The following is a 27,029-nucleotide window of genomic DNA, read 5'->3' on the forward strand; positions in this document are numbered from 1 at the left end:
TTTGCACATGGCTCAAAACCTGTCCCTATATGGTGTTTATTGGGATTTACCTGTGCTAACAGGTGATTTATAATCAAGCGGGATTCATCATTAAGCACACCTGGTCAGAGCAGATTTTGGTGCTTAAGAACATTTGGTGTATCTTTGCATCTTTGGTGAATTATTTTCCTTCACTCACCAGACAATTAATAGCAAATATTAGAGATATCTAAGAGGATGTTGCTGCATGAGGCCCCTTGTGTTGCTGGTGATTTTACAAATCAGGATCTTTGCACCCAATCCATATGGAAATATACAGGTGCAGCTGAAATGATTAGTTGGTTAATTCAAAAATTAATTGGCAAATATTTTGATAACTGTTTAAGTCATTTTTCATGCAAAAACTTTTCATGGTTCCAGCTTCAGAAATGTAAGTATTTGCTGCTTTCTCCTTTAATCATTGCAAAAATACATAATAATCAATTTTAATGATGTATTAAATTTGTTTATTTATGCATTTAGTACTTTTAGTACTTGAATACATTTTTTCCTGATTCTACTTGTACATAACTGTAGCATTCCCAATGTAGGACTTTTGCTAGTCACAGAGTATATTTACAATGTAGTATTGGTCTTTTTACTTTCGATAGATAGATAGATTTATATATAAGACACTAAATAATAGTATAAACTGGTATGTGGTTTGTTTTTCAAGTGTTGGCTGATAGAGGGCGCTGTTAAATCACATTACAGTTTTTCCTCCAAATCAACGCTGCAGCATGATCAGTCAGATTGTACAACATTCAAAACACACAAAATCTCACTTTACTCACCTCTCTGTTATAGAGCAGAGTAAAACCACGGGTCTGTATTGTAATTTTTTCAACAAGAATCCTGTATTAGAGCTTAGCTACATAAAACTTAACCTGTGTAAGAGAGATAATTGAATAATTTATCACTGAGGTGAACACAGAGAGCTGATTGGTCTCTTTCTCTCTCTCTCTGTTTCTCTCTCTCTCTTTCTTTCTCAGGTTTCAAGAAAAGTTGAACTCGTCGGAGCTCAGAATCACCTGCTAAATTTACATAAAATTGCGCTCTTATTTATCATAAACATGTTTGGATTTTAACACAAAGAAGCATCTGACTCGCAGCTTGTTGCCTGTGGAAGACCGAGGAGCCTTTTAATCAACAGGGATTAATACCAAAACACTAAAAGCGTCCCTTCAACTGATTGATCTTCTCTTTAAAAAATCATTTTTAGTGATAATTCATCCGGACTGAGTCAAAATGCAGCAGCCTGAAACCCAGCAGACAGCTCAGACAGCAGCGACAGAGATCCTGGATCCAGAAGGTACAGACAAGTTTCATCCTAAAGTCCTTCTAATCTGCATGAAGATGCAAGTAACATTTTTAACATCATACAACAACATAGTGTGCCTTATTTAAATGCACAGTAAACGTGTGTACATGCGTGGGCAAAAAGGTCTCCACAACACAGGGTTAATTTAATTCTCAGGTTTCTTCTTTTAGATGGGAACACACACTTAAACTGCTTTTCCCACAGCCCATCTACATAAGTACATAGACTCAAGTACTGTACTTCAACATGTACTGAGTATCTGCATATTGTGGCTTACTGTTTTATTTTTTTTTTAAAGTGCTTTTATATTCATCTGAGCCTTAGTCAGTGCTGGAATGTAAAAGTACACTACATTTACTCAAGTACTGCAGTTACGTAAAATTTTGATATACTTGTACTTGTACTTGTACTCTACTTGAGTATTTCCATTGCATGCCACTTTATATTCCATTGCCTTTTCATTACAAATTAGGCTGCTTTTTACATAAACATATAATAGATGCAGTATTAAAATACTGAATAAGGAGCCATTTTGCATAGTGTGTGCTTTTACTTTTGATACTTTAAGTTATTTTGTTGATGTTACTGTTACTGTTACTGTTCTGTACTTTTACTTAAGTAACATTTTAAATTCAGAACTTTTTTAACATAATATTTATAGTATTTTTCTTCAATATTTTTGATTATGTTTTTTGATTATGGCATGGCCATTCTATTTGGTAAGTAAAGTATTTGAATAATAATAATAACAATACTAAATTTGATCAAGCACCTTTTCACAGAAATAAAATTTACAAAATGTTTCACAAAAGAAGTACTTAAAAACATACAATCAATAAAATCAAAAGCTACAAAATTAAAGTAAAGGAAAGACCCTAAAAACATAGACTAAATAAAGGCAGCTGAGGACCCCAAATGAAACAAAGCAACAGGCACAAAACATCTTAGGGTGGCACAAAAGCCAGTACTTCTTTCACCACTGGTTACTTAGCTGATTGGGATTTTAGAAATCTGTAAGTACCACATCGCTCTTGCACAGTAGAAAACATTTTTGATGGGTCCACTAAAAACTATGTGAAAAGGACAGGATGGGAGTTGTGAAAACTGTCTGTGAAAAAACCTACAAAATGATGTCCTGTAACAAAGTAAATCAAACAACTTAACAGAAAATAAAACAGGTTGTTTGATCTCCTTTGAAAGCCAGCTATGAGAACTTTTACATTTGAGTATTTTGTTGATAATTAACTTGAGTGAGACTCTGAATGCAGGACTTTGACTTGTAAGGGAGGATTTTTAAATTGCACTGGTTCTTTTTAACTAAATATCTGTATATTTAATTCACCAAAAACAAAACAAAAAAAACATTTTAAGAGAAATTTATGAGGATATGTTTTTTTTTTATTTTATAGTCAAAATTAGGTTGAGAAAGTCAAAGGGTTCAGGATGTTATGAATGTTAAAAAAAGGTCTTCCTGTATTTCATCTTCAGCTCACTACCTGCGTCGCAGGAGGACGGCTCTGTGGGTGACGGTGTCTCTGCTGGCTCTGGCTCTGCTGGTTCTGGCTGTGGGTCTAGTCTCTGCCACTCGCACCGACAACGTGCCTGTTGCTGGATATTACGCTGGCATCACTGTAAGTGACCGTCACCTCTCCTCTCACCTTCCCAATCCTTAAATTTCTGAAATTTTTCATCCTGTCCCTGAGAATTAATTTCATTAACACTGTGTAACTGTTGCACTGGTTGTTGTTATTCTGAATAATGTCTTCCTCTTTGATTTATTTGTACCTCCAGCTGAGTTTTGGAGCGTTTCTGGGGATCGTTGGCATCCACCTGGTGGAAAACCGCAGACCCATGGTGAGTCTGTTCCTCTGATGCTCACAGGCGCACACACAGAAAGACCCCAGGTGCTGCTCAAGCATTTGCCCCTTTGGCCTCTGACTAGATAAGGGCCTTTTTTTTGGCCCATGCCATTAATCCTCAGTTAAAAGCTTTTGTTAGTTCTAATTCTGCAAGAACAATTTATGATGCAAAATTAAACCAGTAAGTGGTATTGAAAAAAATAATAATATAAGTAAGTTAATGTGTTACTGTTTTTCACTTTTTTAAAATTTAAATAATAAATTATAAGAGGTGTTCCCCTTGTTATTGCTTGAGCACCTGAACCTTAATTGTTGCAAGACATTTAAAATCATATAATGATGATTTTATATACTCCAGACCATTTGACACCTTTATTGTAATTATTTAGACTCTTAAGGGGATACGTTGCCTCATTGTTTCAAAATAATGAGGGTGACATGTGCAGTGATATGGACTTAAGTTACATAACTTGGACTCAAATGAGTCACAAATTTGATGAATTTTTGACCTAATCGAATAAATACTTGCGAATTGACTTGGACTTTAATACCAATAACTCGTGACCTCATACTATACTATATACTTGATACTTTCCCCCAAGCCCAAAGATTAAAAGGAAGTTATTTAAAAAGTGCAGCATTTGTGGTGGAGTGCAGCGCAGTGCATTCTGGTAGTTGTAGGTTTGGTAGCACCATGGTTAAAAGTATTAGCATAGTTCTGCTGCCCAGAAAGCCCAGTTTTGTGAAATGGCCATTGTTCCAACATTGAAATACTTCTTTAAATACACAAAGTGTACCTCAGGCTTACAAAAATGTTGCAGACATGGTAGGTGTTTTATTTATTAGCAGCTGATGGTTAGAAAATAAGGCAGCACGTCAGTCCACGTCAGTGTTAGGTGTCGTCTGTTTTTACTAATAACGTTGTTATTCTTTCAACATTCTTATCTAAATTGAGAAAAGTATTTTATAATGCATTCGCACACATTATTTTGCAAATAAATTGGGGATATCTCCCTTCTGATCCATTTAATTTGGGATGTAAACTGCTGCGATCCTCCGAATCTAATCCTGCAACTCCACCGCGTCTTCCTGCGCAGCTCAGGCTCCACCTGCCTGGCCTCTCCACCTGGCCTTGCCACCACATCTCCTCCCTTCCTCTTCCCCGTCTCCACCTCCTCTCCCAGCGGCCTGCTCTCCAGCTCTCCGGGGTCGCAAAGACTTCCCGGCTTCTCCGGCTCTCACCTGTCCGCCCGTAGAGCTCCCCACCTGGCCTCCCACCACATGTCCTCCTCCCCTCTCCGCTGTCTGCGCTGCGCGGCCGGTGGCCTGCGCTCGCTCTGTGTTTCTCACACATACACACACGTAGGCTACACGCTCTCTCAATGGCGTTTGTCGTGACTCTACTCTTCGCGTTGTCTGTCTGGGACTATACGAGCAAGTGATCGCTCCTGGGTGAGTACATGTGTTTTAACCCGCAGGACTTTGCGTGTAAAAGCACATGCTCAGTGACTGTTTTCCATTCCGTGCAACCCCCAAGGCGGTTGGCACAGGACACAAACTTCTTATGGAAATTGCCCAGAGACTTGCCCTCCAAAAGCCTTTTGGCTTTAAATGATTACTTTGCTTTTGAAGAGAGATTTCAGTCGGACATGAAGTATGAGATGTCTAAGCTCTCATCATGCAATGTTGTTAAACTCAGATGGTTGATTGATCTATTGTTACTCATATCAGGTAATGTGCAGCCTAACCCTGGCCCTGAGCTTCAGTGTGCTCAGATGCCATCTGATTTCATCTGTGGGTGTTTTGATTGATGACTTCCTCAGTTTTAAAGCTCATGTGATGTACCTGGTGAAAAAGATGAAAGTGTGTTATTGCTGCAGATTTCTTACCTGTGCTGGACTTCGATGATGTTTTGTAAATGCATGCCTCTGCGCAGAGTTTCGATATGGTTGATTCAGCATGCGTCCTTGAGGTTCATTACGAACTGTAAAGCTCTGACCCACCACTGTGAGCTGCACTCTCTGTAAGGATTGCCTGCTCTGGTGACCCCGAGGCTCCTACATTGGTACATTTTCATATATAAGGTGATTCTTTGTGTTTTTATCATGCTGAAAAGTACTGGACAGTACTCACTAAATAAATCTAATTTCTCAGTTAGAAACTAACTGGTGAAAAAAGTGCAGCATTTAGCAGCTACAAAGGGAGTGGCAGACACAAAAAACTGAGCTTAAAGGAGAGTAAATATTGGACTTCCAACCTTTAGATGAATGCTAATGTTGTTCTGTATCTGCTGGTTGTGTAACTTTGCTGACAAATATGACTGATCAACTTTTTAAAGGTGTCAAAATGTAGGCCTGTGTTGTGTTTATAGCTCATTCTGCTTCACGCAAGTGCGCAAAATTAGTTTGGAATTGCATTCAATGTGACTGTCGGCCCTCTTTTGTTTACGACGAAAGCTCAAATTGTCCTATTTCAGCTTCCTGTTTGTTCTCTGTCAGGGTGACTTCTGTTCAAACTTGATATTCATCCTCTAAAAATGAGGCCTTGTTCCTGGAATACAGGACATATATATACCATAAATTATCAGATTATGTTACAGACTTTGCAAATTCACTAAACTGTTTTAGGGGAAATTGCACTATTATGAGCACGAAGCAAATCCAATTACTGTATGGCGGCTTAATGTGCTCTCGGTCCTTGTGCCCGGGTCAGCGTGCGTGACTGGATTTGTGGTCGGGGGAAGTGAATGTGATTGGCTCTGGATTTCTATGACAGGAGGGGGAATTGCATTAGTATTGGTCAGCTGCTGACAGGGCTCCTTTATTTCAGACAGGCACACTGCAGGTAAAATGTCATCAAAGTGGCTCGGAGTTGAGACGCTTACAGGTAGACCGAAGACCTGTCGGAAAAGATTATTGACACTTTATAAATTCTCAATTTCCTAACTAATGGTGAATAGTTGAAAATAGATAAATATATCAAATATAAAATTTTATAAATATTTCGTGCCACAGTTTGAAAACTAAAAAAAATGCCTAGTCTGCATCAATTGTGGCAACGGTCGAGGCAGAAAGATAAAAATGCCAGTGGTAACCAGATGCTGAAACTCTTCCTCTGTGTATCACATTTTCAGGACATGAAATCCACCTGAGACTAACTGAGTCATTGCAAGGACTGAAGGCGACACCAGTGACATAGAAACTTTAGTAGATTAGAGTCCTTGTTTTTCACCTTTGAATTTGTCCCAATTATCATGTTATACACGTCTAATTTTTCATAAAAGTTTAAGTTTCCATCTCAATGAGAGTGCAGTGTTTTCGTGGACGTTTCTTGGTGTTTCAGGTCTCCTTAATTTCTCTGTTTTTTATAAGAAAAAGCCTATAGGCATATCTAATTTGTCATTTCAAAACAAACACCAAAGTCTAGTGTCCATTAGCATTCATCATAAAGTATACGTTGCCTTGAGTATTGGTGAAAACGAAAGAGAGAGGGACAAAGAAAGAACAAACCAAAGATTTAGTTAAACTTTCAGAACCTAATAGGGCCATAACCAGGAATTTAAAAATATTTAAAAAATTAAAAAACACACCACCTCTCCCAACTAAAACCTGTGACAAGTTTAGATACCCCCTAAAAAACTCCCTAAAATGTTGTTATCATTATTATTTAATTTTTTCAGTTACTGTTTCAAGTATTTTTTGATTATTTAACTAAATGTTGTTTCCACATGACTAGGAATAACATGTTGGATGGGAAATAACAAATGCTTCACTGTTTCAACCTTAAGTAGTCAAAGTCGGCTACATTGGCTTTAGGCTAACAGCAGCTCGGTTACAGTTGGTAACAATTACATTCCAGCAACCACACAGCCAAACTTGTCATCCAAGATAGTGTTATGTTCACTAAAACACTGGTTAACCCCCATTGAAGCAACCTTTTTTGGTAACCCTAAAAGGTAAAATAAACTGTTTTATTATTAAAGCATAAATTTTTCCTTGTCTGGGTTATGTAAACCAATCAGATGAACAGCATTACATTGGAAGATCTTACAATTTTTCTCACCATAAACTTCTTGTTTTAAAATGAGTAAGGAGGAAACGTTATAAGGTCACCCAGAGACAATGTTTTTAGAAAAATGAAGTTAGCAACACTTGAAAAATTCTAACAGCAACAGGTGTCATTTTAGAAATCACAATCAAAATTTTCAGGCTAGAAATGAGAAGGCTTTTTTTAAACAAAGAGGTTGCAGGGCCTTTGTGTAAAAAAATGACCAAATATTTTGAGTGGCAAATAAGCCAATCATTGTCATTACAATTATCATTGTAACATAAGCAATATGTCAGAACGTTGAAAGATATGGTATGGGGGACTTAGCTAATGGTCAATTTAAATATATGAAGCCAAGAAATACACAGAATCTACCATATTGGATTTTGTGTCAATATCCGATATGACAATGCATAATGACTCATTCGGTCGATAACCAATACAGATATTGATATATCCACTTTTTTTCCCACCTAATTTTAGTAATTGTCAAGTCTCTTCTGTAGTGGAATTAACATCATATTATGCATATTCTTATCGTGATGGTCCACCAGCAGATGGAGTCATAAAATACAATGCTTTTTGTGTATGTAATAATCATTCATTGTGCAAACAAAGAACAATACAGATATTTCATTTTCAAGCCAATATCTACCCTTACTGATGACTTGGCGATATTATTGTTGTAGGAGTCATGAATGAATTTGTGCAGGTATATTTTGTAGGCGATAGATTTTGATAAATGTAATTTATTATATTTTTATGTGTTTAGTTTTGCTTATGATATGATTTATTTATTTGTTTATTTTTGACTTTATTGAGTGAGGGGATAAGTGGGTCACCTGATTATGGGTGGAGATAAGATAATATAGCCGGCTCACCTTTGCAGTGTATGAGAGAGAGAGGGTGAGCTGGGTCGCCGTATCTTTTTGTTGACTGCTTTTGCATATGCTTACACTTACGTTTACGCTATACTCGCTGATTTCTGTTATCTTTTATTGTTTTGATTATGAGTTAACACATTTTTATGAGTTGAACTTCTTTTGTTAATAAACAGTGAAACGATTTTTGGATCTCAGTGAAGTGTGTCAAGCGCGTCATCCAAAGTACCAGGCCCACAGTCAGCCTTCAGCGACTCTTTTGTTCTCTGAAGTCGCTACAATCATGTATCCCTAAGATATATTATACAACAAGACTGAATAAAAATATCCACTGTGTGCCAGTTTATACTGTAACTGTAACATGCTAAAACCTCACAATTCACAGCTACTTAGGGAATTACCTTAATATGATCTGTTTAAAAAATATTAAAAGCATCAGAATTAAAAAAAAATGGCTTAACACACATTTGGAGGCACTTTAAAGGCTCATTACAGCACAGAGAAATATTGTCTTGGTGGGATGGAGATGTAAACCTGTCACAGTGACTGTGGTACAGTGTGTGTTGTGAATTTTTCATGTGGCGTGCAGTGTGTTGGTGTCTTACGTTACACTACAGTGTAGGCTACCGTATCTAATCTGGTTTGTACTATAGACCGTACAATAAAACAATATCTGCACACACGTCTTAAAGCTGTTCACACATGTGGTGACACATCTTTGTGTGTGTGTGTCTGTGTATACAGCTGACTTAAAGTAAAGTAAAGCATCATTTAACAGAGACAAATATATGTTTAATAATGTAGGCTTTCACTCCTTTTGAGTTGCTGTTGTCATTTCTCGTGTTGTGTTTGTGGCTGTAAATGGAAGAGGAAAGCTTTCTTTTTCTCCAGCAAAGACATTTACTGCCGGCTGTATCTGTCTGCCTCCACTGGCATCGCTCCCTTCTGTGCTTTAAACTTTAATGGTGAGTTTGCTGCCACACTCACGCCGGTTTACGGTGTCCCTTATGGGGCACACATGGCACAGTGTGTCTCTCACACAGGTGTCTTCTTCCAGTCCTGTGTCCGAGGCTCAGCACTGTAACACGAGAGCTGGCTGGTTGTGCGAGGTCGCTCATTAAAGAACAACTGACCAATGTTTGGACAATACCACAGACATCTGAGAGCTCTGAAGCTTCTCGTATACTTCCTGGATCTCATTGGCAACTTGGTTGTCTGACGTCATAAAGCAGCAGATGAAGGATAATGTTGTTTGAACACTCAGAGAAGTGACCAATTTAAGACCACTGCCAAAAAGACACATGCCCCAAGTTTGATTGCAGAAAGTACATTTTATGCAGGGTTTCCACAGATCCTTGAAAAGTCTTGGAATGCATTCAATTCATTAATCTAAAAATAATAAAAATAAGTGAGACACACAAAATTTGTAATAAAGATCACCAATAAATGCTTGATATTTCCCAATTCTAACCAGATCTAAGTTTTTCACTGTAGCAAAAATGTAATGTTTTATATTGCAATAAATGTTTGGGCAATATTATTCAGAACTCTGTGTAAAAAATGTTGGTTCATGTTTATATATTTATTTATTTCAGTTTTTGTTACTATAAAATTGGTCATAAATTTCATCCCAAGTGGCCTTAAAGAAGTCTTAAATTTAATTTGCCTTAAGGTGTAGGAACCCTGCTTACAGGACAATGTGCTCCAATCACAAATGCTCCTGTGAGACCAGCCGTCTTTATAAATCAGGGAGAGGTGAAACATTTGTGCTCCACTGACATTTCTTAGATAAAGCTTTTTAAAATCCTAATGACTCGTATATTGCCACATTTAGCCCTATCTCATCCTCCAAAATGTTTAAAAGGATCATGGAGCATGAAATCTGTCTGTAAACTCCCCTCCTATCTGCCCTCACCCTGCTGCTCCTGAAGCAGGCTTCACTGCCCCGATACACTGTGAGATTTCTTTATGACCAAACGCTTCATGTAGCTCATGTTCTTTGCTCTGTGATTACCGGCACACATCGTCGTCCTCTCCGTCACCTTGCAGCTTGGAGAGCGTAACGGTGAACCTTTAAAGGGCCGTATTTCACCCAACAAGTTCTTTATTACCAGTGTGTCCAGCTGTGGTCGTGATTGGTCACTGGACCACTGAGCAGGCGGACAAAGACGCTGCAGCGGTCAGCGACTTTAGTTACATAACCTGATAGGTATCTTTACTGAAGCTATAAAATTCCCCCTTGTGTCTCCATCTCTTCATCACTAATGTATCCTCTTCTCTAAAACTTTTATCATGTGTGTCGTTGTCTTTTATTGGTATTTCTCTTTTTTTAGTACTTAAAGTGGCAACAATCCTTATTTTTGTGTCAAATTTATCACAGTGATGAACCTCCAGAGAATTATTGCCTGAATTTGAAGCTCTATCTGACTTTACAGAGTTTCATAACAAGTCTCAGCTAACTTTACTGTTTCAGTTCTCTGTCATCATTTTTAGTGCATCATTTCCAGCCACAGGAGGCAGTATTCAAAGAAAAAACAAAAAAAAGTATGTGCACATGTGGAGACCACCAAACAGCAGAAGGACCCAGTTTGAAACCAGGTGGTGAACATAGTGGAGGATTTAGCAACTAATGAACCAGATATTTCCCTCAGGAGCAGGGGTGGATTGTGAGACAATGTGCCCCTGGGCACAGATATGCAAAAGGCCCCACCACATCACCTACACAGGACCAAGTAACACTTTGTGGCAGTTTTGCAACTCTTTGTTGATGTTGTAATGCATCTTTTTGTGGCTTTGTGTCGCTAAGGTAATTCTGTGGGGGATTTTTTGATCGTGTTGTGTCTCTATACTTTATTTGCATTGCTTTCTGGTCTTTTTGTGTGCTTTTGTGGTAATTTTGAGACTCTCTGTAGTTGGTAATTTGAGGGACATTTCTCAAATGTAAGCCGGGGGGGCCCTGAGACTTTGGGCCCTTGGGCCTGTGCTTGAAAGGCACATTCAGTAATCCATGCTCAGGAGTTAGTAGACATCGAAAACAGAGCTAAAATGAGAATGAATATTGGACTTACATTCATCAGGAGGACAACGACGACCTTAAATGACTGCTAATATTGCTTTATAGCTATTGCTGAACTATGCAGCTGATTGTGTATCAACTTAAAAGAAGACAATATGTTGTTGTGTTCACAACTTTCTGATGCCTCCTAGTGACCCCCGCCCCTCCCCCCCAAAAAATAGAAAAACAGTTACAGTAAACTAAGAATTATTTTTCCTTTGCTTTGAATGAGCCCTTCATATCTACATTAACCCTTTTTACAAAGAGATCATGCTATTACTAAGTCCCTTCTGTACGCCCCCTTTGTGTTTTTACACAGAACCAAACAATGGTAGCATAATGACGACCCAGTGTGTGATTTTAGATAACATGCTGGCATCGCAGAAGCAAATGCGGCATGACAGTACCTCAACAGTAACAGTAATGTGACATATAACAAAGGCATCGATAGTGCGACTTAAACAAAAACAGTGGCATAACATGGTTATAACCATCACTTACTGTGCCTGTTATATAGCGATTGGGGTTGATCTCGTCCTGTGCTTGGAGGGTCAGGAGCTCCCGAACCTCATTGTCTCCTCAATTTGAAAACTTTTTTTTGGTTACTCTTTGTATCCTTTGTGTTAGCTGCTAACCGCTATCAGCTACCTCTTAAATCTCCCACAGTCTGCTATTCCTGCCTTGATGAAGCGAAAAAGAGGCCATAGGGAGTGGATCCTCTCCCATTATAATATATATGGCAGGAATGGAATATATAATAATATATATGATATAATATATAATATAATAAATATGTTTTCTTTAATGTATAATCACCTGAAAATATGGATTTTTATGTTTGCGTCGCCTTAGAATGAGTCATTTATATCTGCACAGGTGGAGCGGGTCCTCTTCTAAGTGGCACGGTCATATTTGTACAGTAGCCCAGAATGGACAAACCCAAACACTGGCTCTCACTCTGCAACCTCACCACTAGATGTCACTAAATCCTACACACTACCCCTTTAAGTAGCAATGCTTAAATGTCAATTTCCTCATTACAAGTAAAGGTATTTTATTTGAAATCTTTCTAATGTAACAGTACAGAAGTAATAACAGCATCAGCATCAGTACAAGTAGCAGTGCAGCAGAAAACTATCTACAGCCTGTAATCTGTCGAAGTATTTGATTTTTCTCTCCATTCAGTTGTATCAGGGGAGGTTCGGAGGTTTGGGCGACAGAGTGTGTGTCGAGGTGTTTTATGTGCTGGCAGCTGGTGCTAAGGTAATGTGAAGTAATGAAGTTGTCAGGCTCTATTGTCTCTGCCGCTGGCCTCATCTCCCACTTGCAGCCCATAAAAGCAGAGTCATTTTAACCGCTAATGAAGTGGAGAGTCTGGGCCAGTGGCAGATAAAACCCAACCAGAAAACCTTATTTTCTCTGCTTGGCTCTCATTTCACTTTGTTCATGGATATTCAGTTTTAAATTCCCTTTTTTTGATATCTTTTTCACCTAGCCTTGTGTCATTCTTATACATCTAACACTTGGCCACTAACTTAACTAAACATTAGTCTGAATAAAATGGACTTCTCGGGTAAATACGATCATTTTTTTAATATTTACAGCATGATGTTAAATGGGTATATTTAAAGATAGCCAAAACCTATGGAGTTAAAAAACAAATAAAGATTATTAATAAAATGCCCTTTGTACCAATGTTCCACACAAATGTTTTGATTTCTTCTCAGGACTGTGAGCATTTGTACACACTGGGATTACTGATCGTTACCTCATGATTTTAGCATTATCACAGGGTGAGACCCAAATCCCAAAACTAGATTACCAAGTGGGGTCAGATCAGTATCATACTGCACACAGAAGGTTTCACAAATACATTTTGGGATAAGGGAATAAGTAGTGTGCATTGAAAAATATTTTTCAATGCACACTACTTATTCCCTAAAAATAAAAATTTATGATCTCAAAAAATTCCTCAAAAAAAAGTTCACAAATTCTTTGTTCTTCAATATATATGTAACAGAAATCCACAAAAACACATTTCTGAAAGTATTTTCAACTTTCGTCGAAAACATATTTGCATTTTTATACTGTTGTACGTGCATTTACAAATTGTTCATTATGTGTGAACTTCACCGCATTTGTTTGTGGGTTTTTTGAGACTCCCCTAATGTTGCTAGATTTGCGAATGCACAGTCAATCAGATGTCTCCTTCCTTTTCAGCCCATCACACGAGAGCGCGTCAAATCAGGGCGTGATTAGTTAATTCTGCTCTCTGAGGTCATGGAGGCCATTTCATCCTCTGTGGATAACCTGGAGCCACAGATCTCTTTTACTGTCCTTTGCTCTTTTGCTTTACATGGAAGATCAGAAAATCGTTTGACCTGTTAAATACGATGCTGCAGCTTTTATGTGTGATGTCACTAGTGTTTCTAATTTGGCACTGACACTTTTACAGCGTTTGTTTTCACCTAAAAGGGGGGTGTGGTTGTTCTGATGACAGAAAAGTGGCTTATGCCTGCTGTCATAAATAAAAAATCTAATAAGGAATGGAAGCAAAGGGAATTTTTGGCTTCTGAATGATTAAAATATCTGTGCCTCACAAGGGATAAGTTGTGCATCTTGAGGATCATCAACTTTTAAATTATTAAAATGACCCAACTAGGAAAGATTTATTGATGACATAACTGTAGTTGAAATCAAGAAAGAAAGGAAAAGTTTCTCATGAATCAAGTAAGTCAGTCATGTCAGTGCAGGATGAGTGGTTGTACTCCAGATCTGGGACTCTCGGCTGTCTTTGCCCGATGGCCACTTTTGCAAAATACTTGTAAGCCAGGGTCCATTTAGTAAACAAGCACTGATAATGTCTATCAGTATGCAATAAATGAATTACCTGTTTTTAACCTTTTGTTTTGTTGTTCTCACTCATCTTTATTAGGAGGCAAATCAAGACACAGCAGCCACGCACAGGTCAGGTGTAAGCAGGGACATTTCTAGGATTTTAGGACATTCAGGGCTTAACCCTTTAAAACCTTGCAGAATTGGCTTGGTTTCTTTCAAAAACAGAGGGAAAAGGCAGTGAGCAATTTGACAAAAAATGACCCCAAAATTTGCAAAACATTAGCAAAAGACTGCAAGAAAATTACCAGAGATAAACAAAAGAAAGAGAGAGAGAAAAACATTGAAATTAAACAGGAAATGACTTAAAATAAATAAAAATAAATATAAATAATAATAATAAATTAAACAAATTCTGTAACCTAATTTTAAATACAGAATTATAAATATATTTTCTTAAAAAAATTCCTAGTTATTTGATCTCTTTTTTTTTTCTTTTTTCTTTTTTAGGGGAATTTTCCTATTACTTGATAGGACAGATAGCGTGAAAAGGAAAGTGAGAGGGGATGACATGCAGCAAAGCCTTTGTACATGGGGCACCAACTCTACCAGATGAGCTACTGGGCGCCCCATTTGATCATTCTTGAATGATTTTGCCTCTAAACCAAGGTTTCAGCTAACGTCATTTTAACACCTTTAACAAATTGTTTTCAGTTTGCACAACATTTCTTGCCAACTTGCTGATTGCATGTTTTCCAGATTTCTGAAAAACCTTTTTTTCATGTTTTGAAGGTTTTAATTCTTGTGAAGGCATCTGAACGAGAAAGAAAGCTGATGTCAATTCAGGTTTCAGAGAGTAAACCAGAGTCTCTGTCAGGGGGTCCAGAGGGCCCTCCCCTGGCACTCATTTTGATAAACAAGCTCTTTTGTTATGCTTTTCTATGCACTCTGTCTCATTTATATTCAAAGTACAAAAGAAATAAAAAAAAATCAGTTTACTTTCACCATTAGAAAATGGTGAGAAGGCCGTCCGGCATCCTATGAGCCGTTCGTTTAGTATCACTGCTCTAGACTGTAAAATAATTTTTTGGGGACACACTTTGGTATCCCACCTATACCATCGTGAGATTGATTGCAAAAAAGAAAAGTGTGTTTAATCTCCTGCTTTAGTACAGCAGGTTTGGTCCTGAAGGAGCAACTGAACAGACAGTAAACGATGCTCAGTGATAAAGTTCATGATCAGACATCTGTGATCAGCCAGCTGCATCTGATGTCTGATGGGCCCTGTGTGTGTGTGTGTGTGTGTGTGTGTGTGTGTGTGTGTGTGTGTGTGTGTGTGTGTGTGTGTGTGTGTGTGTGTGTGTGTGTGTGTGTGTATGTGTATAATATCAGTAGTTTGCCTTGCATTAAAAGCTACATGAAAGTCTGTGTTGTAGACTTGAAGTTATTGATGAGTGATCAGATTCCTGGGATTCATTTATAGAATGTGTGAGATAAGAAACAATGAGGTGTGTGTTTGTGTGTGTGTGTGTGTGTGTGTGTGTGTGTGTGTATGTGTGTGTGTGTGGGGGTCAGTCTGGGAGAATTAGATTGACCTTGCTGGTACAACAGGCCGTCCCTCTGTCCTGTACATATCCTCTGTGCTCATAAATTACCCACAAAGCACCTCTGTGTTGGCAGAGCAAGAAGTCGTACATTTCCTTTATCGCCTTGCAGCCCAGACACTGCAGACGACCAATCAGGACACATACATGCAGAGAGCCTGCAGTGTGTGTGTATGTGTGTGTGTGTGTGCACGCTCTCTGGCATATACATTATTAGTAAGAAGTAAAAAGAAACAAATAAATAGAAAATGAAATCATGATATTGTGAGAAGCAAAAAATCTGATGATCATAGTGTTTAATTCTATTGTTAGTAATATTATTCCTGTATTTAAAAGCTAGTGAATTTTATTTACTCTTATTGGTATGGGTTATTGCTGTTATTTTTGTTTTGAATTGTTTCTTTCTTGTTTAATTCTACTTTAAATTTATCTGGCCTCGGTTCAGCATTATTGTTTATACTGTATAGTGACTCCTGCTAGAAATGCTTCTTGCATCTGCTTTGTCTTGTTTATTAGAGCCCTTTGTAAACTCTGTTTTTAAAGTTGCTAAATAAAGTTATTATTATTATATTATTTAGCCTTGGTCTCTGTAAAATAAAATTATTTGAAAGTAGATTTTTTAAAAAAATAAATAGATTTATGTTTTCCACATATTCAGCTTTTATTTTTGGAGTTATTTCCGGATTTTTTCCTTATTTTATTATTATTTACAACTGCTTGCTTATTGCTTATTAACTATTTTTAAAAAAATGTCAGAAGTGTGTTTCCAATCATTAAGCCTATTAAAACCTAAAATCTCACACATTTTGCTGCTGACTCACTGATGGTACTTTTTCTTTGTTCCACAATGATTTCGTATGACTTTACCCTCTTCTTCTCTTAAAGCTCGTGGCAGCGATCATATTCATCAGCATTGGAGTCGTCGCATCTTTCTTCTGTGCCATTGTGGACGGGATCATCGCTTCAGAGTTCATTGTGAGTAAAACGTGCATTTACAGGCCTCCGCTGAAAAGAAAGAAATACTCAACAAACTCATATTCACACACCGAATTTAATCACACACGCTCAGGTCAGCAGAGGCCTACAGAAATGCAGGTGTTGACTGGCACAGACACACAGTTTCAGTGAGATCAGGAACTTTGTAGATGCAATCAGACAGAACTGTCAGCCCCATCACAACACCAGACATGCAAGACCAGACGAACTAATCTCAGTGTCCGACCTGAAGAGGGCTGCGGGGGAAACATTCAGCATAACAGGGCTGATTAAATGTATAAAAAAAAATCCACTTTTCTTTAAAAGTCTCTGGACACTCCTGTACCAAGATGAGGAAATTTATGCAACATCCAAAGATGGACACACCAATATTACCTCTTTAACTCTATTTAACTGAGACATTTTCTAGGAGACATCCTTGACAGAGTCTGATGTATATAGATGGTATTTTTATCGGAGAAACTAGAACCAAAATATATTTTTGTCTCTCTCTCATTCAGTGTTCAGTGTTTAGTATTTAAGGATATCTATTGACAAAGATGGTATATAATTAGTAGTATGTATGTAGTATGTAAAGTATGTTTTCATCATCACCACTTCCAGTGGACTACATCTAAAGGCAAATATTGTACTTTTTACTGCACTACATTTAATTTATAACTTAAGTTACTATTTGCTTAGTTAATTTATGATTTGTTTCAATAATCTAAATTTGCAAAATAGGTTATATATTGTAATCGGTTAAGCTACCCAGCAGTAGGCTATATAGATTCATTTAAATAAACTTCACTTTTACCAGCTGGTTAAAACATTAATGCATCAGTAATTATAATACAATTATAAAACATGATATATTATTCTGAAATTGGTCATTCTGCATAATGAGTACTTTTACTTTTGCATTTCAAGTTAAGAAAGATTGCAGATGCAGGGCTTTTACGTATTTCTACCCTGTGGTATTTGTGCTTTTACTCAAGTAAGAGATCAGAGTACTTCACCACTGACTAGGGTACAATTCTGAAGCTATTTATTACAAAGAAAATCAGGATTATTGTTACAAACATAAGTTGGAGCAAAACTGCAAAGAAAATGTGACTCATGAGTGCTGTTTATCTCAAAGAAATACCAAAAGAGGACTCTTTAAAACAAGATTTGCTTATCATATCTAATGAAATCAGAGGCAGAAAATAAAACCTGACTATCCTAAATGACGTGGTGAATACGAAAACACCTGAACCTGTCCCTAACAAAAGAAAATTGTGTGTGGGTCACAATTTTTAAGATCTAATGCCTTAAGCCCAGTCCCAAAAATATCCCTAATTAAAATTCCACAACGGACAATAATGAAAGGCACGCTAGGCTAGTGTTTTTATGGCTGGTCAGGATTTGCAGTATAGCTGCGCCCGTTTATTTGAGGAGCCACACCAATCAGAAACAGACACCTTCCACAGAGGAGCCGATCAGATGGAGGGGACCACACATGCCAATCTGAATAAGGAGAGGATTAAAACACAAGAGGGAATTAGATGTGGTCAACATAGTCCATCGTGTTTACATGATGTCTGTAGCTACTGGCTACCTCTTACATAATGAAATGTACATGGTATGCTTGAATAATGTGATGTAGTACTAATATACCCAGTAGCTCACACCATATCTAAACTTAATTCCACATTGCCAAGCAATAAAAACTAGCATAGTATGCCACAAAAAAATCCTAAAATAAAATCACAGTATAATATGCCAAACAGTTGAATATCATAACATATATATATATATAAAGTTATAAAAATATCATTGTATATTATGCCAAAAGTCATATGGAAATTATAATACAGTATGCCAAAAAAATCATAAAAATATAATTGTGCGAATTATATTTTTATAAAATAATGTTTTAAAAAACCATCTATATACACCAAACCCTTGAATTTGTTTTTATGGTAGTGAAGAAAAAAATGCAGAGAGGTCAGATGAGGTCATTGCTGCTTCCCTAGTACATATCTTAGATGGTCCTATGTTTGGACATGAGCAGTTTGTCTCATCATCATAATGTATTTTAACGAGTATCTTAATGAGTATGGACGAGTTTAAAAAGCTGGCACAGAGTCACACTTTTGATATTGATCAACAGCGTTCTACAGATATATTCATTCTGTGCTCACGGGACAGTAAATGTCACATTTAATGCATCTTCAGGCTTCAGAGAATGAAAAATGATAATATTATCTTGCACGTCATATAAATTCCAGAAAGGTTTGATTAATGCTGTAGGGCTTGCAGTCCGGTGCAGTGGACAGTTCGAGCAGGCACATGTTGTAAGCCTTCACTGCTGCAGTGACACAGACACAAGAAGAGGATGGAAATGCATCATTAAGATCCTTAAAATCACAGAGATTTACTCTAAAAAAAGAATGAAAAACATTTAAATTATTGTTTTGGTGTATGGCAAGACAGTTAACATATACATGCTCTGTAAGTTTGTTTGTTTCCATAAAACTGTGTAATGTATTTAACAAATCTGTGTCTTCTTTATCTGTATAATCATTCTAATACACAGGACACAAGGCCCTTGTATGGGGACATGTGTGACTTTTACACCAGTGGAGCGGGCTATGCTTATGACAGCTACTATACTGAGGTGATTCACATACTATACACACACTTAATATGTCACCTGCCACCTGTGTTGCATAAAGAAGAAATTTCTCAATTAAAATACCAAATTAAATATCTGGCTTAATGTGCTTCCTCTTCTCACACATTGCTTTACATTTGTCTCAGTTCTTGTCTTTTGAATTTTGTAAGTGGTGTTTGCAAATGCATTTTAGGATTATGTTTTTGCAGGCTTTAGGTGCTGAACTGAAAAATTCTCGGTGCATATAGTGACATCTAGTGGTCAAATAATGTTACTGCAATAAAAAATACCTCAACTGTAGTTCAACTTTTCAAAAAATTATAAAAAATAAAAGTTCTGGAAACAACATGTTTACACAGTTACCTCATGTATTTCTTTGTTAAAACTGTAACTTGCTTAACTTGATGTTGTTTACACTTTCATGAGTTTAAAAAAACATTTATGACAATTGATCAAAAACTCTGAGAACCTGTGATATTGCAGGTGACGTGCCGTTCGTTCGACAAAGCGTGCAAGATGAAGCTGAGGAGCAACACCTGCTACTGCTGTTACCTGTACAACTGTGAGAGGTGAGACGCACCACAAGCTGTTCAGATCAGAGTGTGTTCATGAGAGAGTGCACCTTATTTCGGATAAACACAGACCATGCAGCTGAGTTTGCATGTTTTAACTCATTAAAAGGAATATTTCACCCACACTCATCCTGTGTTACTTTGAATTTGTGAAGAAAACATTTTTTTATCTCACATGCCTCCACATAAACGACAGAAAAACTATATAAAAAGAAATCTGTTTAGAATCTCTCTCACAATTTCAACAGTATAATCCAAGTTTCATTTAGTCGTATTCTCGTTTCTTCCCAAACATATGCATTTTTTGCTAAATTTTACCGTTTAAAACACATTCACATTTACATCCTCATTCTAATCACGTGAGTAGCATACCTGTGCAAGCATATGTGTTTAACCTTCTCTAAAACACACGTTTGACCAAGTGCACTACTTGTATGCTAGTCTCCCAAATGACAGACCTCTGCATTAAAAAAGTCTGAACCCATCATAATTCCACAGTAAAAGAAGAAAAAAAAACTCTCTTTAGGTTGTTTGCATTTCCTTAAACCAATCACAATCGTCTTGGGTGACACCAAGCACAGAATGCGGTGAGGGTAGTGTAAATAACCTTTTTTGCCAGAGAAGCAAAATTAAAGTAAAATTAAATATAAATTAAATTGCTAAATCCTGCAAAAGAAAATGTCACATAAAACATTGAAAGACGTTTTAGGGTGCTAGTTCAACAGTTGTTGTTGTTTCATGCACAGCGCCAGGATGAACTGTGTGGACAAGTCTGGCTATGCAAGACTAGTTTCTTGTGGTGACGGGGATTTTTAAACCAGTAACACTGGAGATAGGCCGCTAAGGAAAAGCTTTACAGACACAGTTTACATCCTGAGAGCCAGACTACTTGAATGCAGAAGTGATTAAGCAGAAGTGATTTAAATCGTAATTTTTTTGTCAAAATGTATGCATGTTTTTGGAAGTACTAAGCATTTGACTAGATAAATGAGACTTCAATTAGATTGCATGAGTTGTGTGAAAGATTGTAAACGGATATTTTTTTTTTGAGTTTTTAGATTCTTTGTTCACTGTGGAGGCATGTGAGAAAAAGTTTTCTTCATAAATTCAGAGTAACATAGGGTGAGTAATCCATATACAAATAATTATTTTTGGAGTGAAGTATTCCTTTAATCCCTGCGACCCTTGCGAGGAAAAGCGGTTACAGAAAATGAATGAATGAATGATTGAATGAATTTCAATTTGCATATAGAACTACTACATTACTTCACAGTATTTTCATGATTAACTTTGTTTTTCCTTCAGAGAGCAATTGGTCCTCGTTTCAGTACACCATACCACTTAGCTTTCAAATACTTAATTGAATCAGGGTGTAAACACAGTGTTTATTCATCTGCATCTGTCGGTTATACTTTTAATATAGTATGATGTTACAGCACAGAGCAGTGTAAAAATAGTATCCTAGATTTTAGAGCTGGTAGCCAAAAATTGCATTTACAGGCTCCGCTGTTGGAAAAAGTCACTCTTGGATCATGTTATTTGGCACTTTCTTGCATTAAAGAGGTTCCTGTTCTGTAGCCAGCTTTCAAATCCCAGATGTTTGAGTTTTCCATGAGCTCTTGAACACACACCAAAGAGGAAGAGCTTTCCAAAAAGTGCCTCCCTGCCTTTGATACTACTCAGTTATTAGCAGATGAATGGCTGCCTGGAAGGTTTAGTAAAGTCATAAAGTAAGTACATGTGATGGTTGATGTTTAAGATTTGTTCTTTTCTTTCCTTTCTAGAAATAATTTTTAAAAAAGTAGAAAGTGGTTGCTTTACATAAAGCCTTTTCATGGCAACATTTTACAAAGTTATCTTCATGAATTCAACCTAACTGCATGTTAGATTGGATTCATGAAGAATTGCACATGCTTTGTGATTTATGACAACATAATTAAAATATAAAACCAGAAGTATGCTGGGTCCAAGTTATCCTGACAGGCTCACCATTGACTCCTGCTCTCTTCATCTTCCAGCTTAGACTATCACGCACAGTACTACGAATTCACTGGGGTCAACAGCTGCTGGGATGTGATCCATCTGCACCGTCTGCTGTGGGCCTCAGTGGTGTTGAATGTGTTCGCCTTGTTCCTGGGCATCATCACAGCTGCCTTGCTCGGAGCGTACAAGGATATGGTGAGAAGGAGTCCGAAAAAAATGAAAACTTAAATGCATCTTAAGTATGCCCAAAAACTTCATACAAAATGTAACGGTAGAGTATGCTATGAAAAATAAAATAAATTAAAAAGAACTGCACTTTTGTGTACCCTAAAGATATCATAGTATAGTATGCTCTGAAGTGATGTCAAAAAATAGTATGCTATGGAATTTTTTTTATGCCGTGTTATTGTGGAAAACATACTATACTATGACATCCATGTGCTTTTGGAACTATACCATTCCACTTTTATGTCCGCTTTCTATTTTTAAGGAAATATTTCTCTAAGATGTTTTTATTCTATTTTTTAACAACATACTATAGAATTACATTTTTATGTTGACATGTCCCAAAAACAGCTAAAAACACCTGAAAACAGCATAAGATAGTGTGCCAATACATGTCATAGAATAGTATTTTGCAAAAATGACCAAAAACATCACAATATAGCATGTTGAAAAAATGACGGAAAAGGCAAGGCTATAGTATGGCAAAAATGTCAAAATATGACATGTTTCAAAAATGGCTAAAAACACCCCAAAACAGCATAAAATAGTGCCCAAGACATGCCATAGCGTAGTATTTTGCAAAAACGACCAAAAACATCATAATGTAGCATGTTGAAAAAATGACCAAAAAGGCAAGGCTATAGTATGGCAAAAATGTCAAAATATGACATTTCTCAAAAACAGCTAAAAACATCTCAAAACAGCATAAAATAGTGTGCCAAGACATGCCATAGCGTAGTATTTTGCAAAAATGACCAAAAACATCATAATGTAGCATGTTGAAAAAATGACCGAAAAGGCAAGGCTATAGTATGGCAAAAATATCAAAATATGACATGTTTCAAAAACAGCTAAAAACACCCCAAAACAGCACAAAATACTGTGTAGAAAAAGGCGATAGCATAGAATGTTTCAAAAACAGCCAAAAACATCATAATGTAGCATGTTGAAAAAATGATTGAAAAGGCAAGGCTATAGTATGGCAAAAATGTCAAAATGTGACATTTCTCAAAAACAGCTAAAAACATCTCAAAACAGCATAAAATAGTGTGCCAAGACATGCCATAGCATAATATTTTGCAAAAACGACCAAAAACATCATAATGTAGCATGTTGTAAAAATGACGGAAAAGGCAAGGCTATAGTATGGCAAAAATGTCAAAATGTGACATGTTTCAAAAACGGCTAAAAACATCCCAAAACAGCATAAAATAGTGTGCCAAGACGTGCCACAGCATAGTATTTTGCAAAAACGACCAAAAACATCATAATGTAGCATGTTGAAAAAATGACCGAAAAGGCAAGGCTATAGTATGGCAAAAATGTCAAAATATGACATGTCCCAAAAACAGCTAAAAACGCGTGAAAACAGCATAAAATACTGTGCCAAGACATGCCATAGCGTAGTATTTTGCAAAAACGACCAAAAACATCATAATGTAGCATGTTGAAAAAATGACCAAAAAGGCAAGGCTATAGTATGGCAAAAATGTCAAAATATGACATGTTTCAAAAACAGCTAAAAACACCCCAAAACAGCACAAAATACTGTGTAGAAAAAGGCGATAGCATAGAATGTTTCAAAAACGGCCAAAAACATCATAATGTAGCATGTTGTAAAAATGACCGAAAAGGCAAGGCTATAGTATGGCAAAAATGTCAAAATATGACATGTCCCAAAAACAGCTAAAAACATCTCAAAACAGCATAAAATACTGTGCCAAGACGTGCCATGGCATAGAATTTTGCAAAAATGACCAAAAACATCATAATGTAGCATGTTGAAAAAAATGACCGAAAAGGCAAGGCTATAGTATGGCAAAAATGTCAAAATGTGACATGTTTCAAAAAGGCTAAAAACACCCCAAAACTGCATAAAATACTGTGTAGAGAAAGGCCATTGCATAGAATGTTGCAAAAACGGCCAAAAACATCATAATGTAGCATGTTGAAAAAATGGCCGAAAAGGCAAGGCTATAGTATGGCAAAAATGTCAAAATATCACATGTCCCAAAAACAGCTAAAAACGCGCGAAAACAGCATAAAATACTGTGCCAAGACGTGCCATAGCATAGAATTTTGCAAAAACGACCAAAAACATCATAATGTAGCATGTTGAAAAAATGACCAAAAAGGCAAGGCTATAGTATGGCAAAAATGTCAAAATATGACATGTTTCAAAAATAGCTAAAAACACCCCAAAATAGCATAAAATACTGTGTAGAGAAAGGGAATAGCATAGTATTTTGCAAAAAAAAGGCCAAAAACATCATAATGTAGCATGTTGAAAAAATGACCGAAAAGGCAAGGCTATAGTATGGCAAAAATGTCAAAATATGACATGTTTCAAAATCGGCTAAAAACACCCCAAAATAGCATGAAATACTGTGTAGAGAAAGGGAATCGCATAGTATTTTGCAAAAACAACAAAAAATATCATAATGTAGCATGTTAAAAAAATGACCGAAAAGGCAAGGCTATAGTATGGCAAAAATGTCAAAATGTGACATGTTTCAAAAATGGCTAAAAACGCCCCAAAACAGCATAAAATATTGTGCCAAGACATGCCATAGCTTAGTATTTTGCAAAAAAGACTAAAAACATCATAATGTAGCATGTTGAAAAAATGACCGAAAAGGCAAGGCTATAGTATGGCAAAAATGTCAAAATGTGACATGTTTCAAAAACGGCTAAAAACATCCCAAAACAGCATAAAATAGTGCCCAAGACATGCCATAGCGTAGTATTTTGCAAAAACAACCAAAAACATCATAATGTAGCATGTTGAAAAAATGACCGAAAAGGCAAGGCTATAGTATGGCAAAAATGTCAAAATGTGACATGTTTCAAAAATGGCTAAAACATCTCAAAACAGAATAAAATATTGTGCCAAGACATGCCATAGCGTAGTATTTTGCAAAAATGACCAAAAACATCATAATGTAGCATGTTGAAAAAATGACCGAAAAGGCAAGGCTATAGTATGGCAAAAATATCAAAATATGACATGTTTCAAAAACAGCTAAAAACATCCCAAAACAGCACAAAATACTGTGTAGAAAAAGGCGATAGCATAGAATGTTTCAAAAACAGCCAAAAACATCATAATGTAGCATGTTGAAAAAATGATTGAAAAGGCAAGGCTATAGTATGGCAAAAATGTCAAAATGTGACATTTCTCAAAAACAGCTAAAAACATCTCAAAACAGCATAAAATAGTGTGCCAAGACATGCCATAGCATAATATTTTGCAAAAACGACCAAAAACATCATAATGTAGCATGTTGAAAAAATAACCGAAAAGGCAAGGCTATAGTATGGCAAAATGTCAAAATGTGACATGTTTCAAAACAGCTAAAAACATCCCAAAACAGCATAAAATACTGTGTAGAAAAAAGGCGACAGCATAGTATGTTTCAAAAACGACCAAAAACATCATAATGTAGCATGTTGAAAAAATGACGGAAAAGGCAAGGCTATAGTATGGCAAAAATGTCAAAATATGACATGTCCCAAAAACAGCTAAAAACGCGTGAAAACAGCATAAAATACTGTGCCAAGACATGCCATAGCGTAGTATTTTGCAAAAACGACCAAAAACATCATAATGTAGCATGTTGTAAAATGACCAAAAGGCAAGGCTATAGTATGGCAAAAATGTCAAAATATGACATGTTTCAAAAACAGCTAAAAACATCCCAAAACAGCACAAAATAGTGTGCCAAAAAGGCGATAGCATAGAATGTTTCAAAATGACCAAAAACATCATAATGTAGCATGTTGAAAAAATGACCAAAAAGGCAAGGCTATAGTATGGCAAAAATGTCAAAATATGACATGTCCCAAAAACAGCTAAAAACATCTCAAAACAGCATAAAATACTGTGCCAAGACGTGCCATGGCATAGAATTTTGCAAAAATGACCAAAAACATCATAATGTAGCATGTTGAAAAATGACCAAAAGGCAAGGCTATAGTATGGCAAAAATGTCAAAATGTGACATTTCTGAAAAACAGCTAAAACATCTCAAAACAGCATAAAATATTGTGCCAAGAAAGGCCATAACGTAGTATTTTGCAAAAATGACCAAAAACATCATAATGTAGCATGTTGTAAAAATGACCGAAAAGGCAAGGCTATAGTATGGCAAAAATGTCAAAATGTGACATGTTTCAAAAAGGCTAAAAACACCCCAAAACTGCATAAAATACTGTGTAGAGAAAGGCCATAGCATAGAATGTTGCAGAAACCGCCAAAAACATCATAATGTAGCATGTTGAAAAATGACCAAAAGGCAAGGCTATAGTATGGCAAAATGTCAAAATATGACATGTTTCAAAAATAGCTAAAACACCCCAAAATAGCATAAAATACTGTGCCAAGAAAGGGAATAGCATAGTATTTTGCAAAAAAAAGGCCAAAAACATCATAATGTAGCATGTTGAAAAAATGACCGAAAAGGCAAGGCTATAGTATGGCAAAAATGTCAAAATATGACATGTTTCAAAATCGGCTAAAAACATATCAAAACAGCATGAAATACTGTGCCAAGACGTGGAATAGCTTAGTATTTTGCAAAACAACAAAAATATCATTATGTAGCATGTTGAAAAAATGACCGAAAAGGCAAGGCTATAGTATGGCAAAAATGTCAAAATATGACATATCCCAAAAACAGCTAAAAACGCGTGAAAACGGCATAAAATACTGTGCCAAGACGTGCCATAGCATAGAATTTTGCAAAAATGACCAAAAACATCATAATATAGTATGTTGAAAAATTGACCGAAAAAGCAAGGCTATAGTATGGCAAAAATGTCAAAATGTGACATGTTTCAAAAATGGCTAAAAACGCCCCAAAACAGCATAAAATATTGTGCCAAGACATGCCATAGCATAGTATTTTGCAAAAACAACCAAAAACATCATAATGTAGCATGTTGAAAAAATGATTGAAAAGGCAAGGCTATAGTATGGCAAAAATGTCAAAATAT

At 36.5% G+C, this 27,029-nt stretch overlaps 1 protein-coding gene across 1 annotated transcript in view; it reads left to right on the forward strand.

Moving 5' to 3' along the window:
* Window positions 1-47: 47 nt before the first annotated feature.
* tmem255b (transmembrane protein 255B) overlaps window positions 48-27,029 on the forward strand; it is a 55,471-nt gene continuing 28,489 nt past the window's right edge. Inside the window, exons 1-7 of the mRNA XM_088075976.1 lie at window positions 48-1,330; window positions 2,828-2,970; window positions 3,131-3,193; window positions 16,506-16,595; window positions 19,177-19,257; window positions 19,738-19,823; window positions 21,845-22,004. Of these exons, the coding sequence (XP_087932102.1) occupies window positions 1,267-1,330; window positions 2,828-2,970; window positions 3,131-3,193; window positions 16,506-16,595; window positions 19,177-19,257; window positions 19,738-19,823; window positions 21,845-22,004 (687 nt within the window). The 5' untranslated portion in view covers window positions 48-1,266. The remainder of the gene's footprint in view (window positions 1,331-2,827; window positions 2,971-3,130; window positions 3,194-16,505; window positions 16,596-19,176; window positions 19,258-19,737; window positions 19,824-21,844; window positions 22,005-27,029) is intronic.

This window comes from Plectropomus leopardus, chromosome 1, assembly GCF_026936395.1.
Source record: "Plectropomus leopardus strain MGB_pleo_1.0 chromosome 1, ASM2693639v1, whole genome shotgun sequence".
In the NCBI taxonomy this organism is placed as follows: domain Eukaryota; kingdom Metazoa; phylum Chordata; class Actinopteri; order Perciformes; family Serranidae; genus Plectropomus; species Plectropomus leopardus.